Here is a 17,311-nt window from a genome sequence, read left to right as displayed (position 1 = left end):
GGCATGTCAGTGAGCTGCCTGTGCACTGAGCCCTGATGGGATAGCCACAGCCCGTCCTTATCAGCCTGTTAAGAACTGTTTGTTTACTCTAGCCTCTTGGGACTCATGGACACAAGCCATATTTGGCTTTCAGAGGTAGGGATTTGGAGGACCTAGCTCTCAAATGGAAGTCTTGAAATTTGGCACATTATAGGGTGAGTCTAAACCCAACTGTGTGTCGCTGTGGTGATGGTGAAGTTGATGGTGAAGTTGTGTCTGAAACTCTTCTACTCTCCTACCCGTTTCAATATGGGTCCCCCCCCCCCTCATTTGCCTGACATGTGGGAGTTGCTTAGCCTTTCTCTGGATTTCTTTCAGGGGAAATTTTTTTTATATAGAGCTGTAGATTTGGTGTGTTTATGGGAGGAAGTTAAGTTCAGCCTTTTATATTGCCATCTTGAATGGGAATCTCAAGAAATCTTATGAGAGATCTGGGGGGCTCAGTTGTTAAGCATCTGCCTGTGGCTCAGGTCATGATCCCAGGGTCCTGGGATCAAGCCCCGCACTGAGCCCTGTATTGGGCTGCCCACTCGGTGGGAGGCCTGCTTCTCCCTGTCCTTTCCCCTTGCTTGTGTTCCCTCTCTGTCAAATAAATAAATAAAATCTTAAAAAAAACCCCAAATCTTATGAGATAGTTACAAATAATAAGACAAGGCTTTAAAAACGTTAAGTCATTTCCCCAAAAACAGACAGCTGGTAGGTGTTGAAACCAGAATTTGATGTCAGGCAGAGTAACTCCTAAATATATACTCCTAATTACTATATTCTATGTACCTTTCTCTGTGTATACTCTGTTCTCTGGTTATGTTGTTGTTCTGATTGTTCTTACAGAATGATATCCAGTTTTAATTGATAACAATTGAATGTAAGAAATGTATTAATATGTTTATTTTATATTATTCCACTTTGTTGAATGCTTCTGTTGTTTAACTTTCTTATTTAATTGACTGGTCTAGCACAGCCCTGTCTGATAGTAAAAAAAATACAACTCATGTTGTGAGTCACATACATAATTTAAAATATTTTACTAATCATATTAAAAGCAACAAAGAAAAAAGGAAATTATTATTATTTTTTCTTTTCAAATATTTATTTAAATTCTAGTTAGTTAACATATAATGTAATATTGGTTTCAGGAGTAGAATTCAGTGATTCATCATTTACATACAACACCCAGTGCCCATCACAACAAGTGCCCTTCTTAATGCTCATCACCCATCTAGCCCATCCCCCACACACCTCCCTCCATCAACCCTGTTTGTTTTCTATCGTTGAGAGTCTCTTATAGCTTGCTTCCCCTCTCTCTCTTTTTTTAGAAAAAAAGTGAAATTAATTTTTTAATCCTATATATTAAAAAGATTCCCATTTAAATATGTACTCAATATAAAAAATAAGAGGGGAACCCTCTTACACTGTTGGTGGGAATGCAAGTTGGTGCAGCCACTTTGGAAAACAATGTGGAGATTCCTCAAGAAATTAAAAATAGAGCTTCCCTATGACCCTGCCATTGCACTACTGGGTATTTACCCCAAAGATACAGATGTAGTGAAAAGAAGGGCCATCTGTACCTCAATGTTTATAGTAGCAATGGCCACAGTCGCTAAACTGTGGAAAGAACCAAGATGCCCTTCAGCAGACGAATGGATAAGGAAGATGTGGTCCATATACACTATGGAGTATTATGCCTCAATCAGAAAGGATGAATACCCAACTTTTGTAGCAACATGGATGGGACTGGAAGAGATTATGCTGAGTGAAATAAGTCAAGCAGAGAGAGTCAATTATCATATGGTTTCACTTATTTGTGGAGCATAACAAATAGCATGGAGGACAAGGGGAGTTAGAGAGGAGAAGGGAGTTGAGGGAAATTGGAAGGGAAGGTGAACCATGAGAGACTATGGACTCTGAAAAACAATCTGAGGGTTTTGAAGGGGCAGGGGGTGGGAGGTTGTGGGGAACCAGGTAGTGGGTATTGGAGAGGGCACAGATTGCATGGAGCACTGGGTGTGGTACAAAAACAATGAATACTGTTACGCTGAAAAGAAATAAAAAATTAAAAAAGAAATAAAGTATTCTGCAAACATTTTTTCTTTCTTTTTTTTTTTTTAAGATTTTTATTTATTTATTTGACAGACAGATCACAAGTAGGCAGAAAGGCAGGCAGAGAGAGAGAGGAGGAAGCAGGCTCCCCACTGAGCAGAGAGCCCGATGTGGGGCTTGATCCCAGGACCCTGGGATCATGACCTGAGCCGAAGGCAGAGGCTTTAACCCACTGAGCCACCCCTGCAATCATTTTTTCATACTAAATCTTCGGAATGTACTGTGAAGCTATCGCTTATAGCACTTCTTAATTTGGACTAAGTTCATTTTCAAGTGCTGAAATAGCCTTATGTGGTTAGTGGCTGCTCTATCAGCCAGCACATGTCCAGCAAATATAAAGTCAGATCTATTTGAAGTTATAGCTGGTATAATTATCTTATTCCCGATTATAATAAGAATGAGAGCTTCCAGTATAGTCATTTCCATACATTTTGAGGTCTTTATGTCATCGAGACTCTGAAATTATGCATTCTCTTGCCAAAAAAATGTATATATGTAAATATATAAACCTTTCAGATAGTTAAAACAGAAACACAGAAGCACTTTAAGGGTTTCTCAAGAAATTAAGGAACTCCCATCCCTATCCTTTCCAGTATTTTACTTTATAGTAGAAAATTGGTTATTGTTTTGAGCAAGACAGTTTTTTAAAAGTTAAGGAGGTATTTTTCTGTTTCTAGTTTACTAAGGGAAATGGTCAGGATCGGATCTTGAAACTCATTGAATGCCCTTTTGATCTTTAACATGATAATTATGTATCTGTTGCTTTCTTTCTATTTATTTATTTGAGAGAGAGAGAGAGAGAGAGAGAGAGAGAAAGCATGCAGGGGAGGGGCAAAGGAGAGGGAGAGAGAGAATCTCAAGCAGACTTCCCACTGAGCATTGAGCCCAATGTGGGCTTGATCCCATGACCCTGAGATCATGACGTGAGCCGAAACCAAGAGTTGGATGCTCAACGAACTGAGCCACCCAGGCGCCCCTAATTTATTGCTTTGTTATTACTTTCTGCTTCTTTCTTATTTTATTCCTTGTGCTCTTTCTAAGTTTTAAGGTTTTTGGTTTTTTTTTTAATTTTATTTATTTATTTGACAGACGGAGATCACAAGTAGGCAGAGAGGCAGGCAGAGAGAGGTGGAAGCAGGCTCCCCACCAAGCAGAGAGCCCAATGCAGGGCTCAATCCCAGGACCCTGGGATCATTACCTGGGGCCGAAGGCAGAGGCCTTAACCCACTGAGCCACCCAGGCGCTCCAAGGTTTTTGGTTTTTAATCAGTTTCCATATGTATTGTTTCTGATAACCTTACCATCCTAATCATTTTAAACATTCCTTTTTTTTTTTAATTTCAGTGGAAAGATGGGGAAAAGTAGTGTTAGATATATGTGGGCACATTTCCACTTTACCCTTTATCCCTTGGATTATAAATATTTATTAGAACAAAATTTCTAAAAACTCTTTTCCTATCATATTAAAATGTAACTTCTACTTGCATTTCTCTTCCACAGTATCATGAAATTCTGTTTGTAGACCCAGATGAGGATGATGGTGGGGATGCACCCAGTGAAAGTGTTGGTAAGTAAAGTTCCTTCAGGGTAACGGCAAAGGATTTGTGTATAGGGATGTTCAGTAGAGCACTAGTTGTAGGACCAGAAAAGCTGGTGGTGACCGCAATGTTATTGTTATGGGACTGGCAGGATAATACTAGACTCTGTTATTAACAAGCAAACCTTTTGCTCCCCTTGCCTTCCCTTTGGTCTCTGTGCCTGCAGCCTTCAGAGGTTACCCAGGACCAGGGGTTCCTGTCTCCTGTGACTAATGAGACAGCAGCCTCCTCGTATTTCATCCTTCATCTTCTTCTAAAACCTTGTGAAAATAATTTCTTCCTCAATGACCCACATGCCAGTTTACTTTACAGTTAAAAACTTTCCTCCTGGATTGTCTGCATAGATGTGTGAGTGTGTGTTCATACTTAGGAGGGAGCAGAGATGGTGTCCTCAGTGGGCTGTCGTGCACTAAAAGCTCATCATAAGAATGTGTAGATAGGGGTGCCTAGGTGGCTCAGTGGGTTAAGCCTCTGCTTTCAGCTCAGGCCATGATCTCAGAGTCCTGAGATCAAGCCCCGCATGGGGCTCTCTCCTCGGCGGGAAGCCAGCTTTCCCCTCTTTTTCTACCTGCCTCTCTGCTTACTTGTGATCTCTCTCTCTCTCTCTCTGTCAAATAAATAAATCTTTAAAAAAAAGAATGCATAGATAAATGTAGATAAATCTGTAGATGGTGAAATCCATCAGTCTGTTATGTTTGCTTGTGTTGAAACTCCACTCATCAGTGAGTGATACTATGATTTTAATGCATATGAATTATATTAAAATAACTAGTGCCCACCTAACTCTTTTTTTTTTTTTTTTTGCCTCGGGACCACCAATTTTTGTGAATGTTTGTCCTGCATGCAAATACAGGAACTGCACTTTGATTCTAAGGAGAACCTTTGGTAGTTGGAGTGCCGTAATAACAACTAAGCTGTCAATGAAAAAAAAAAATCACTGCACATTAATAATTTACATTTCTAATTGCCAAAGCCTTCATTTTCTAGACTTCCAAGAAAATGAAATTCTCTTTTTTCCCCCTAGATCAACTCTACTGTATTGCTATTATCAAACCTGATGCTGTGATTAGTAGAAAATCTCAAGAGATTAAACAAAAAGTAAGTGATATTTCCCCACAATACTTTAAATTAATTGCAACATAACAACTTCTGGACTGTCAGTTTGGAGACAAACTTATCATTTAGAGTGAAATGGAACATAACAAATTTCTGGTGCTAGGTACCTCCAAAGGCTTGGAATGTTTTGTCTTGACAAAAGTCAGACCTACTCAAGTATCTTTATTTAAAGAACTCTGCTCTACCAGCGTCTAATATAAATGATAAAAATTACAGTTGTTATATTGGATTATAACAAATGTTCTTCCTGCTTAGTTATTAATGATGGAAACTTGTTATAAGTTTACACTGGCTTGTTTTGTTTTCTGTATGTTGTGACAAACGTATGGTCCTTTTTAGATACATGGTAGAGTAAGGAAGCATTTAATGTTTTGGTTTGCTTTAGAGCTAAAATAAATTTTTGTAAGAGGAAAACTGTATTCTACTCCGAAGATCCGCAGATTTTTCCTAGAAACGGCCAGAGAGTAACTGTTTTCAGGTTTGTGGGGCATATGATCTCTGTCACCACTGCTGAACTGTCATCACATTGAGAAAGCAGTGTAGGTAGTACGGAAGTGAATGGGTGTGGCCATGCTCCAATAAACTTCATTTCCAAAGGCAGGTGGTGGGCCAGATGTTGACTGCAAGCTGTACTTTGCTGACTCTTTAGCAATGACTTTGTGTTGACGCAGCAACAGTAAATTGAAATTTGAGACTGTTGCCTGGAGAATAGAGGAGGTCACCTAGGGAGATACCAGGAGGGGTTGGCCATCCCTTGATGAACTTCCCATCATGCACTCCTTCTTTAGCTACAGCAGCACAATCACTGATTAACCTATGAGAAAGTCGTTGGTTCATGGTCATGGGATGTATGGTCTCTTCTTTTTGTGCATTGATTTAATAATATCACTCTCTAAGGATAGCCCTTTTCTTCCAGATTTTGGTGTATGTGTGGGGGCATCAAACCGCACCCCCACCCCCTATGGATTACTTATACTTTATAAACTTTTTTTTTTTTTACTTTATAAACTTTAAAAAAGTAGTATCACATAGTCATGGTTTACTGTTCCTTATTCGAGTACATTTTGATTAGCTAGGACAGTAAAGCTTTTCAAAGTTATATAGTTCTTGAGGAGGAGTCAAGATGGCGGAGAAGTAGCAGGCTGAGACTACTTCGGGTAGCGGGAGATCAGCTAAATAGCTTATCTAAAGATTGTAAACACCTACAAATCCAACGGGAAATTGAAGAGAAGAAGAACAGCAATTCCAGAAACAGAAAATCAACCACTTTCTGCAAGGTAGGACTGGCGGAGAAGTGAATCCAAAGCGACGGGAAGATAGACCGCGGGGGGAGGGGCCGGCTCCCGGCGAGCGGCGGAGCAACGGAGCAAAATCAGGACTTTTAAAAGTCTGTTCTGCTGAGGGACATCGCTCCAGAGGCTTAACTGGAAGCCCAGGCAGGGTCAGCGCGGCCTCAGGTCCCGCAGGGTCGCAGAAGGATCGGGGGTGTCTGAGTGTCGCAGAGCTTACCGGTATTAGAACGGGAAAGCCGGCTGCAGAGACAGAGCCAAGGAGTGACTCTCAGCTCGGGGTTGCCTTGAACCGGTCGCAGGCTCGGTCAGCTCGGAGCGCGGCTGGAGGCCAGGGTGACGGGAGTCATTTGGCGCTGTTCTCTGAGGGCGCACTGAGGAGTGGGGCCCCGGGCTCTCGGCTCCTCCGGGCCGGAGACCGGGAGGCCGCCATCTTTATTCCCGTCCTCCGGACTCTACGGAAAGCGCTCAGGGAACAAAAGCTCCCGAAAGCGAACCCGAGCGGATTACTCAGCGCGGCCCCGGGTAAGGGCGGTGCAACTCCGCCTGGGGCAAAGACGCTTGAGAATCACTACAACGGGCCCCTCCCCCAGAAGATCAATGGGAAACCCAGCCAGGACCAAGTTCACCTACCAAGGAGAGCGGCGGAATTCCAGAGGAGAAGAAAGCAAAGCACAGAACTCATGGCTTTCTCCCCATGATTTTTTAGCCTTGCAGTTAATTTAATTTTTTTTCTTTTTCAATTTTTTTTTCTTTTTCTCTTCTTCTGCTGAATTTTTTTTAACTTTTACCGTTTTCTTTTTTTAACGTTTTTTAAATAATTTATCTAATATATATATTTTTTTCCTCTTATATTTTTTCTTTATCGGCTTTCTTTTTTTTAATAGTTTCTTTTTTTTTCTTTCTTTCTGAACCCCTTTTTTCCCCTTTCTCCCCCCTCACAATTCGGGATCTCTTCTGATTTCGCTAAAGCATATTTTCCTGGGGTTGTTGCCACCCTTTTAGTATTTTACTTGCTCCTTCATAAACTCTTATCTGGACAAAATGACAAGGCAGAAAAATTCACAACAAAAAAAAGAACAAGAGGCAGTACCAAAGGCTAGGGACCTAATCAATACAGACATTGGTAATATGTCAGATATAGAGTTCAGAATGACGATTCTCAAGGTTCTAGCCGGGCTTGAAAAAGGCATGGAAGATATTAAAGCAACCCTCTCGGGAGATATAAAAGCCCTTTCTGGAGAAATAAAAGAACTAAAATCTAACCAAGTTGAAATCAAAAAAGCTATTAATGAGGTGCAATCAAAAATGGAGGCTCTCACTGCTAGGATAAATGAGGCAGAAGAAAGAATTAGCGATATAGAAGACCAAATGACAGAGAATAAAGAAGCTGAGCAAAAGAGGGACAAACAGCTACTGGACCACGAGGGGAGAATTCGAGAGATAAGTGACACCATAAGACGAAACAACATTAGAATAATTGGGATTCCAGAAGAAGAGGAAACAGAGAGGGGAGCAGAAGGTATATTGGAGAGAATTATTAGAGAGAATTTCCCCAATATGGCAAAGGGAACAAGCATCAAAATTCAGGAGGTTCAGAGAACCCCCCTCAAAATCAATACGAATAGGTCCACACCCCATCACCTAATAGTAAAATTGACAAGTCTTAGTGACAAAGAAAAGATCCTGAAAGCAGCCCGGGAAAAGAAGTCTGTAACGTACAATGGTAAAAATATTAGATTGGCAGCAGACTTATCTACAGAGACCTGGCAGGCCAGAAAGAGCTGGCATGATATATTCAGAGTACTAAATGAGAAAAACATGCAGCCAAGAATACTATATCCAGCTAGGCTATCATTGAAAATAGAAGGAGAGATGAAAAGCTTCCAGGACACACAAAAACTGAAAGAATTTGCAAATACCAAACCAGCTCTACAGGAAATATTGAAAGGGGTCCTCTAAGCAAAGAGAGACCCTCAAAGTAGTAGATCAGAAAGAAACAGAGACAATATACAATAACAGTCACCTTACAGGCAATACAATGGCACTAAATTCATATCTCTCAATACTTACCCTGAATGTTAATGGGCTAAATGCCCCAATCAAAAGACACAGGGTATCAGAATGGATCAAAAAACAAAAACCATCTATATGTTGCCTACAAGAAACTCATCTTAAACCCGAAGACACCTCCAGGTTTAAAGTGAGGGGGTGGAAAAGAATTTACCATGCTAATGGACATCAGAAGAAAGCAGGAGTGGCAATCCTTATATCAGATCAATTAGATTTTAAGCCAAAGACTATAATAAGAGATGAGGAAGGACACTATATCATACTCAAAGGAACTGTCCAACAAGAAGATCTAACAATTTTAAATATCTATGCCCCTAACGTGGGAACAGCCAACTATATAAACCAATTAATAACAAAATCAAAGAAACACATCGACAAGAATACAATAATAGTAGGGGATTGTAACACTCCCCTCACTGAAATGGACAGATCATCCAAGCAAAAGATCAACAAGGAAATCAAGGCCTTAAATGACACACTGGACCAGATGGACATCACAGATATATTCAGAACATTTCATCCCAAAGCAACAGAATACACATTCTTCTCTAGTGCACATGGAACATTCTCCAGAATAGATCACATTCTTGGTCCTAAATCAAGTCTCAACTGGTATCAAAAGATTGGGATCATTCCCTGCATATTTTCAGACCACAATGCTCTAAAGCTAGAACTCAATCACAAGAGGAAATTTGGAAAGAACCCAAATACATGGAGACTAAACAGCATCCTTCTAAAGAATGAATGGGTCAACCAGGAAATTAAAGAAGAATTGAAAAAATTCATGGAAACAAATGATAATGAAAACACAACGGTTCAAAATCTGTGGGACACAACAAAGGCAGTCCTGAGAGGAAAATATATAGCGGTACAAGCCTTTCTCAAGAAACAAGAAAGATCTCAGGTACACAACCTAACCCTACACCTAAAGGAGTTGGAGAAAGAACCAGAAAGAAACCCTAAACCCAGCAGGACAAGAGAAATCATAAAGATCAGAGCAGAAATCAATGAAATAGAAACCAAAAAAACAATAGAACAAATCAACGAAACGAGGAGCTGGTTCTTTGAAAGAATTAATAAGATTGATAAACCCCTGGCCAGACTTATCAAAAAGAAAAGAGAAAGGACCCAAATAAATAAAATCATGAATGAAAGAGGAGAGATCACAACGAACACCAAAGAAATACAGACAATTATAAGAACATACTATGAGCAACTCTACGCCAACAAATTTGACAATCTGGAAGAAATGGATGCATTCCTAGAGACATATAAACTACCACAACTGAACCAGGAAGAAATAGAAAGCCTGAACAGGCCCATAAGCAGTAAGGAGATTGAAACAGTCATCAAAAATCTCCAAACAAACAAAAGCCCAGGGCCAGACGGCTTCCCGGGGGAATTCTACCAAACATTTAAAGAAGAACTAATTCCTATTCTCCTGAAACTGTTCCAAAAAATAGAAATAGAAGGAAAACTTCCAAACTCATTTTATGAGGCCAGCATCACCTTGATCCCAAAACCAGACAAGGATCCCAACAAAAAAGAGAACTACAGACCAATATCCTTGATGAACACAGATGCAAAAATTCTCGCCAAAATACTAGCCAATAGGATTCAACAGTACATTAAAAGGATTATTCACCACGACCAAGTGGGATTTATTCCAGGGCTGCAAGGCTGGTTCAACATCCGCAAATCAATCAATGTGATACAACACATTAATAAAAGAAAGAACAAGAACCATATGATACTCTCCATAGATGCTGAAAAAGCATTTGACAAAGTACAGCATCCCTTCCTGATCAAAACTCTTCAAAGTGTAGGGATAGACGGCATATACCTCAATATTATCAAAGCCATCTATGAAAAACCCACCGCAAATATCATTCTCAATGGAGAAAAACTGAAAGCTTTTCCGCTAAGGTCAGGAACACGGCAGGGATGTCCGTTATCATCACTGCTATTCAACATAGTACTAGAAGTCCTAGCCTCAGCAATCAGACAACAAAAGGAAATTAAAGGCATCCAAATCGGCAAAGAAGAAATCAAACTATCACTCTTCGCAGATGATATGATACTCTATGTGGAAAACCCAAAAGACTCCACTCCAAAACTGCTAGAACTTGTTCAGGAATTCAGTAAAGTGTCAGGATATAAAATCAATGCACAGAAATCAGTTGCATTTCTCTACACCAACAACAAGACAGAAGAAAGAGAAATTAAGGAGTCCATCCCATTTACAATTGCACCCAAAACTATAAGATACCTAGGAATAAACCTAACCAAAGAGACTAAGAATCTATACTCAGAAAACTATAAAGTACTCATGAAAGAAATTGAGGAAGACACAAAGAAATGGAAAAATGTTCCATGCTCCTGGATTGGAAGAATAAATATTGTGAAAATGTCTATGCTACCTAAAGCAATCTACACATTTAATGCAATTCCTATCAAAGTACCATCCATTTTTTTCAAAGAAATGGAACAAATAATCCTAAAATTTATATGGAACCAGAAAAGACCTCGAATAGCCAAAGGAATATTGAAAAAGAAAGCCCAAGTTGGTGGCATCACAATTCCGGACTTCAAGCTCTATTACAAAGCTGTCATCATCAAGACAGCATGGTACTGGCACAAAAACAGACACATAGATCAATGGAACAGAATAGAGAGCCCAGAAATGGACCCTCAACTCTATGGTCAACTCATCTTCGACAAAGCAGGAAAGAATGTCCAATGGAACAAAGACAGCCTCTTCAATAAATGGTGTTGGGAAAATTGGACAGCCACATGCAGAAAAATGAAATTGGATCATTTCCTTACACCACACACGAAAATAGACTCAAAATGGATGAAGGATCTCAATGTGAGAAAGGAATCCATCAAAATCCTCGAGGAGAACACAGGCAGCAACCTCTTCGACGTCAGCCGCAGCAACATCTTCCTAGGAACATCACCAAAGGCAAGGGAAGCAAGGGCAAAAATGAACTTTTGGGATTTTATCAAGATCAAAAGCTTTTGCACAGCAAAGGAAACAGTGAACAAAACCAAAAGACAACTGACAGAATGGGAGAAGATATTTGCAAATGACATATCCGATAAAGGGCTAGTGTCCAAAATCTATAAAGAACTTAGCAAACTCCACACCCAAAGAACAAATAATCCAATCAAGAAATGGGCAGAGGACATGAACAGACATTTCTGCAAAGAAGACATCCAGATGGCCAACAGACACATGAAAAAGTGCTCCATATCACTCGGCATCAGGGAAATACAAATCAAAACCACCATGAGATATCACCTCACACCAGTCAGAATGGCTAAAATTAACAAGTCAGGAAATGACAGATGCTGGCGAGGATGCGGAGAAAGGGGAACCCTCCTACACTGTTGGTGGGAATGCAAGCTGGTGCAACCACTCTGGAAAACAGCATGGAGGGTCCTCAAAATGTTGAAAATAGAACTACCCTATGACCCTGCAATTGCACTGCTGGGTATTTACCCTAAAGATACAAACATAGTGATCCGAAGGGGCACATGCACCCGAATGTTTATAGCAGCAATGTCTACAATAGCCAAACTATGGAAAGAACCTAGATGTCCATCTACAGATGAATGGATAAAGAAGATGTGGTATATATACACAATGGAATACTATGCAGCCATCAAAAGAAATGAAATCTTGCCATTTGTGACCACGTGGATGGAACTAGAGGGTATCATGCTTAGCGAAATAAGTCAATCGGAGAAAGACAACTATCATATGATCTCCCTGATTTGAGGGTGAGGAGATGCAACATGGGGGGTCGAGGGGGTAGGAGAAGAGTAAATGAAACAAGATGGGATTGGGAGGGAGACAAACCATAAGTGACTCTTAATCTCACAAAACAAACTGAGGGTTGATGGGGGGAGGGGGTTGGGAGAGGGCGTGGGGTTATGGATATTGGGGAGGGTATGTGCTATGGTTGTGAAGTGTGTAAACCTGGCGATTCGCAGACCTGTACCCCTGGGGATAAAAATATATGTTTATAAAGCTGTAAAAAAAAAAAAAAAAGAAAGAAAGAAAGAAAGAAAGGATGAATACCCAAGTTTTGTAGCAACATGGACGGGACTGGAAGAGATTATGCTGAGTGAAATAAGTCAAGCAGAGAGAGTCAATTATCATATGGTTTCACTTATTTGTGGAGCATAACAAATAGCATGGAGGACAAGGGGAGATGGAGAGGGGAGTTGAGGGAAATTGGAAGGGGAGGTGAACCATGAGAGACTATGGACTCTGAAAAACGATCTGGGAATTTTGAAGGGGTGGGGGGTGGGAGGTTGGGGCACCAGGTGGTGGGTATTGTGGAGGGCACAGATTGCATGGAGCACTGGGTGTGGTGCAAAAATAATGAATACTGTTATGCTGAAAAAATAAAAAATTTAAAAAGTTATATAGTTCTTTCAGTTGGGGCAATTCTATTAAGCGTAAGTTCATCTGTAACTGCTCCTCAGAACAATGTATTACTTAAAATATAACCCATGGGAAATTTTACTAGTTACCAAGCACATTTAGATATGGCCGTGAGAAAAACACATACTGGCAACAGGCCTTTGGGGGAGAGGACGATACACGGCCTTGAAGCTGAGCAGCTGGGAACGCCCGCCCGCTCAGGGCGGAAGGCCGCCTGCTTCAATTTTCCGTTATCTCCCCTTTCCGCCCCGAGAGCACCAGTGGCTAATTAGATAAGTCCTTTAAATGTGCTTGTTCTACTATAAACTTTATACTGCTTGTAGAAACATATTTTGCCCTCCTTCTTGTTTATCTACAAGGCCTATGACCAATGTTTGTCTTTCTTCGGCTCTTCTGTGGTTTACCGACCATTTCTATCTAATAAAAGCGAGACTGAGCAATTATTCGGGGCAACAGTCTTTTCTACTGTTGTCCCCTGCTACCTTTCTCTTGCAGCTGACTTGTTTGTGCCTCATTCTTTTCCTGTGCGCCGACAGGAAGTGGCATTCATCTTAATATTTTTGTTTTGACATAGAAAATAACACTTCAGAGATGTAAATTATGAATATCTCCTGAATATCTCCCCTCTCTGGAATACGGTAATGGGCTAACAGCCAACAGGACAAAAAAAAGGGAGAATATTTTGAATTGAAATAAATGAACACACTACATATTTAAATTACAGTAAAGGAAAGCTTATTGAGTTTAAATATTGATTGTTTGGGTTTTATTTTCTGTTGTCAGACAGTAAGTAATGTAAAAAGACATGACTTGAGTATTTGGAAATTATTCAAATTAGACTGTCAGGAGAGGGTTCAGAAGGATGTACATAGTGCTCTGCCGTATCAGAAGACCAGTGGAAACCAGTACAGTATTTAGTTTCATAACAGAAGCAGGAGGCACCTGGTGCTGGATATGCCCGTCAAACTGTAATTACTGAGTTGCTTTGAACCCGGATTATACTTACATTACATTATTTAGTACCTCAGTAGACTTGTCATATTTGCTTCAAACTTCTCCTTGTTACATTTTACTGTACTTGACATGCAAACTGGATTTGTCTTTACATTTTTTGTTGTTTTTTTGTTTTTGTTTTTTTAAGACAGAGCATGGCTAAACCTTAAATTCTGGCCTTTCCCATAGTTTGGATAGTGTTTTTTTTTTTTTTTTTTTTGGCAATGAAGTGTAAAATATACTAGATTATGAGTGACAGCCTCAACAAAGGAAAGCTTTTTAAGAACTAATGTTAAGAAAAAACAAAGAACTGATGTTAAACCAATTTTGAAGGTAGATGGTTAAAAAGTGCTTATAAACATGTGTCTTTGTGACTGATTCAGAAAGTACGGTATCTTCCCTTGGAATTTACTTAGTTCTTTCATGTTTTGGGGCAAGTCACTTAATGGAAATACTACAGAGTCTCTGGTTTGAGCTTTGAAAACTTACAGACCAGGAGGTATGATGATGACCTTCTTTGTTTACGTAGTTTTGATTCTCTTCAGACCTAGTGCCCTATGGGTCGTGCTGAAGTCATTACCTGAAATGTGTTCAAATCTGGATGGTTTGTTAAACACAGGGAAGAAATGTCCTTGCCTTGTCTTACATGTGCTCCCCTCTGCGCCTGGATCCGACTCTCTCTGTGAAGATCATCAAGGCAGGCTTTGTCATAGAAATGGAGGATAAGAGATTGCTCACTGAACAACAAGTAAGGGACTTCTATCATCGGATAGCAGACCAGGTAAGGAAATTAGACACAAACGAAAAGAAGCTGCTGTGTTTTCAAATGCAGCCGCAGAACAAGAGCGGATGGTCCAACTGGTCTTTGTTGGAGTGAAGCTCTGTTCGGCTTATGTACTCTCAGACTCCCTGCATCAGCCCCTGGACGTGAACATCCAGGCCTTTCCTATAGATTTTTATCCCCAGATGAAAGCTCCTTCTCATAACCCTCATAGGGAAGCCTTCATCCTTTCCTTACCTAAAGGCCTATGTCCCAAGTTCTGTTCTTTTCTGCCATGGGGAATATAAGAAAGGAGTGCTGTGTATTGGAAAGGGCAGTGGTTTGGGGGTCAGAAGACAGAGTTTCTGGAAATCTCCTGCCCAGTCTGGTAGCCATCAGTTAGCCATTTGAATTTAAATTCACTAAAATCAAATCAAGTAAAACAAGAGTGAGAGTTTTCGGTTGCACTGGCCATGTTTCAGGGGCTCAGTAGCTGCACGTGGCTACACGTGTTGGAGAGCCCAGAAAAGCACATTTTTCATCAGAGAAAGTTCTAGTGAACAGCACTGTGTCAGCTGGCTGTGAGACTCAGGCCGCCTCTGTTGGCCCCAGGAAAAGGTCGGACCCTCTGGCTGAATATCATGTGGGAACTTTTGAGTCAATCCACTTCCAAAGCCCTCCCCTCAACCTCCATGGTCCTGAACTCTGGGATTGCGCTTCTCAGTTCTGTGTTTTAACAAGCCCGGCAGAGGATTTGGAAGCATCCTGAAGTTTGAGAATAGTTATTAGGCCATCCTTAAGGTCAGTCCCTGTGAGCTCTGAATTTCCATCCTTCCAATGGGCGACTATTCACTGGGGGCTGATAGAGTGAACATTCCCTTGCCTTGTGGTTGGGAAGGGGACGATGTTGCTTGGGTCGGGGAATGGCTGCCTTTTTAGTCTTCTATCTCAGAAGCCTGAAGTAAGCAGTTTATCATCTTATTTTGTAGCCTGACTTTGAAGAGTTTGTCCTTTTTATGACCAGCGGTCTGAGCCATATTCTAGTTGTATCTCAAGGAAATGAAGAACAGCCCACCCTGGGAGAAACTAGGCCCAATCCTGAGACCGAAGATGAAGAAATATATGAGGATCACCCTGATGTGGTCATACCTCCAGGGATGAAGAAGAAGAGGGACAGGTAGCTCGAGACCAGGAAACCTACCAGTAGACTTTGGGTTAGTAGGTAATGAAGTGTAATATCCAAATGTCTCAAAATCCAAGAACGCACTTTTAAAAAATATTTATTTACTAAAGAGAAAAAGAGAGATCACAGAGGGAGGGGGAGAAGCAGCCTCCCGCTGAGCAGGGAGCCAGATGCGGGACTCCATCCCAGGATGCTGGGATCATGACCTGAGCTGAAAGCAGACCCTTAACCAACTGAATGCCCCTCTCAGGCACTCCCAAGAACACACATTTTTATGTTGGATGCACAAGTGTTTCTTCCTGTTGATCTAAAAAACCATATATACAGCAAAGCTGAGATTTCCCTGAAAGTTTATGTCAAGAGGATTAGAAAGGGAAAAATGTGTCCTGTTTGTCTTTCTAAAGCTGGACACACCAGTCTGGCCTCCCAGCCTGGGGCCCTCCAATAGATTGGGACCATGTGTCATTCCTGCCAGGTCTCTCTCCTCTCCCATCTCCCCACATTCACTCCCACCTGCCTTGCATCCTACTAAAGACATTGGAGGTACGCTCTCCCCTTTTTTACTTAAGGCAATTAGTGGTTATAAATTGCTAAGAACCAAATGGTTGCATATTTTCACTAATGGGTTTTTAAATATTTGAAAATGAATGTAAGGACTAGACATAGTGCTGGTTTCATACACTGCCATTGTGTCTTTTATTCCTCGGAAGACTCAGAAAGTCCAGTTTACCACAAGAGTCATCAGGGCTATGCCTGAAACGAAGGTGGGTGAGTAGGAAGCTGAGAGGAGCGGAGTCTTGAGAGTCCATCATGTGTCTCTTCCCGATGGACGGTGCATCTTCACTGGGTTTTCTGTCAGGCATCTCCAGAACTTTCCTTGTGGTCTTATTAATGTGTGTAGTGGCTTTTCTTGAGCTATATCTGCTATATAGCTATATAGCTATAACCAGCTATATCTGCTGGTTCCTACTGGTGTCATATGTTTTAGGTAGCAGGGTGACCGTACAGTCATTGGTTCCAGGTTTTAAGTGGGATTGAGGGGCTTAGAGTTACGTCAACTGCCAACATAGGGCTTCGTGAACAGTAGTACTTCATTTTACAATCTTAAGGGGGGATGATAGTCAGTGGTCAGAGGGAAGGTTTGGGTGGGGAGCGTCGCACTCAGAAAGGTACCAGACTTTATACCGGAACTTTTGAGCTCTTAAAAAGATGTTCTGTGAAGCATTCATTGAGGCAGCTTGCGTAAGAGAAGTCAGCATCCCGCCCATGCCGTCGTTAGGTGAGTCTTCATCACACCTGCCCTTGAAAAGCAGTTGTCTCTGGTTGTTGAATACCAACATAATAACATGAAGAGTTTAGGCCATTGGTGGAGTGGGTGTGGAGTGAGATGTGTTAATCTTGCTTTGGAAAAGTCTGCAGTATTTTTTTTTTTTTTGAACTTAGAGACTTAGAGGCTCCATTTTCCTTTGGCCCATGTTTTTCCTGAGCAGTGGTCCCAGGCAGGCAGCATGGAGTGGTGGGGAGTGTGTTTGTCTGGGAATCTGTTTGCACAGCTTGCATTCTGGAAGCACAGTATAACACGTGTCAAACACTCCTACTGTCATCTTTTAAGTAAGCCCAGAACCCAAAGGATCAAGGACAAGAACTCTCATGAGTGATTTACCTGTCTGTTCACTTTCTTTCTTTGTGGCTGCCTCTCCGCTAT

At 41.0% G+C, this 17,311-nt stretch overlaps 1 protein-coding gene across 8 annotated transcripts in view; it reads left to right on the top strand.

The window, feature by feature from the left end:
• Positions 1–17,311, top strand: part of NME8 (NME/NM23 family member 8) — a 74,002-nt gene that overhangs the window by 25,549 nt on the left and 31,142 nt on the right. For 7 of the 8 annotated variants that reach the window (XM_047695409.1, XM_047695413.1, XM_047695412.1 and 4 more), the window contains 4 exons: positions 3,639–3,705; positions 4,761–4,834; positions 14,283–14,444; positions 15,413–15,600. In XM_047695409.1, coding sequence (XP_047551365.1) covers positions 3,639–3,705; positions 4,761–4,834; positions 14,283–14,444; positions 15,413–15,600 — 491 coding nt within the window. The remainder of the gene's footprint in view (positions 1–3,638; positions 3,706–4,760; positions 4,835–14,282; positions 14,445–15,412; positions 15,601–17,311) is intronic. The other variant, XM_047695410.1, reaches the window with a different exon arrangement.

The sequence above is a fragment of the Lutra lutra genome, chromosome 11, assembly GCF_902655055.1.
Source record: "Lutra lutra chromosome 11, mLutLut1.2, whole genome shotgun sequence".
In the NCBI taxonomy this organism is placed as follows: domain Eukaryota; kingdom Metazoa; phylum Chordata; class Mammalia; order Carnivora; family Mustelidae; genus Lutra; species Lutra lutra.
Note: the sequence above shows the minus strand (reverse complement) of the source record. Positions and strands in the feature narration are given on the sequence as shown.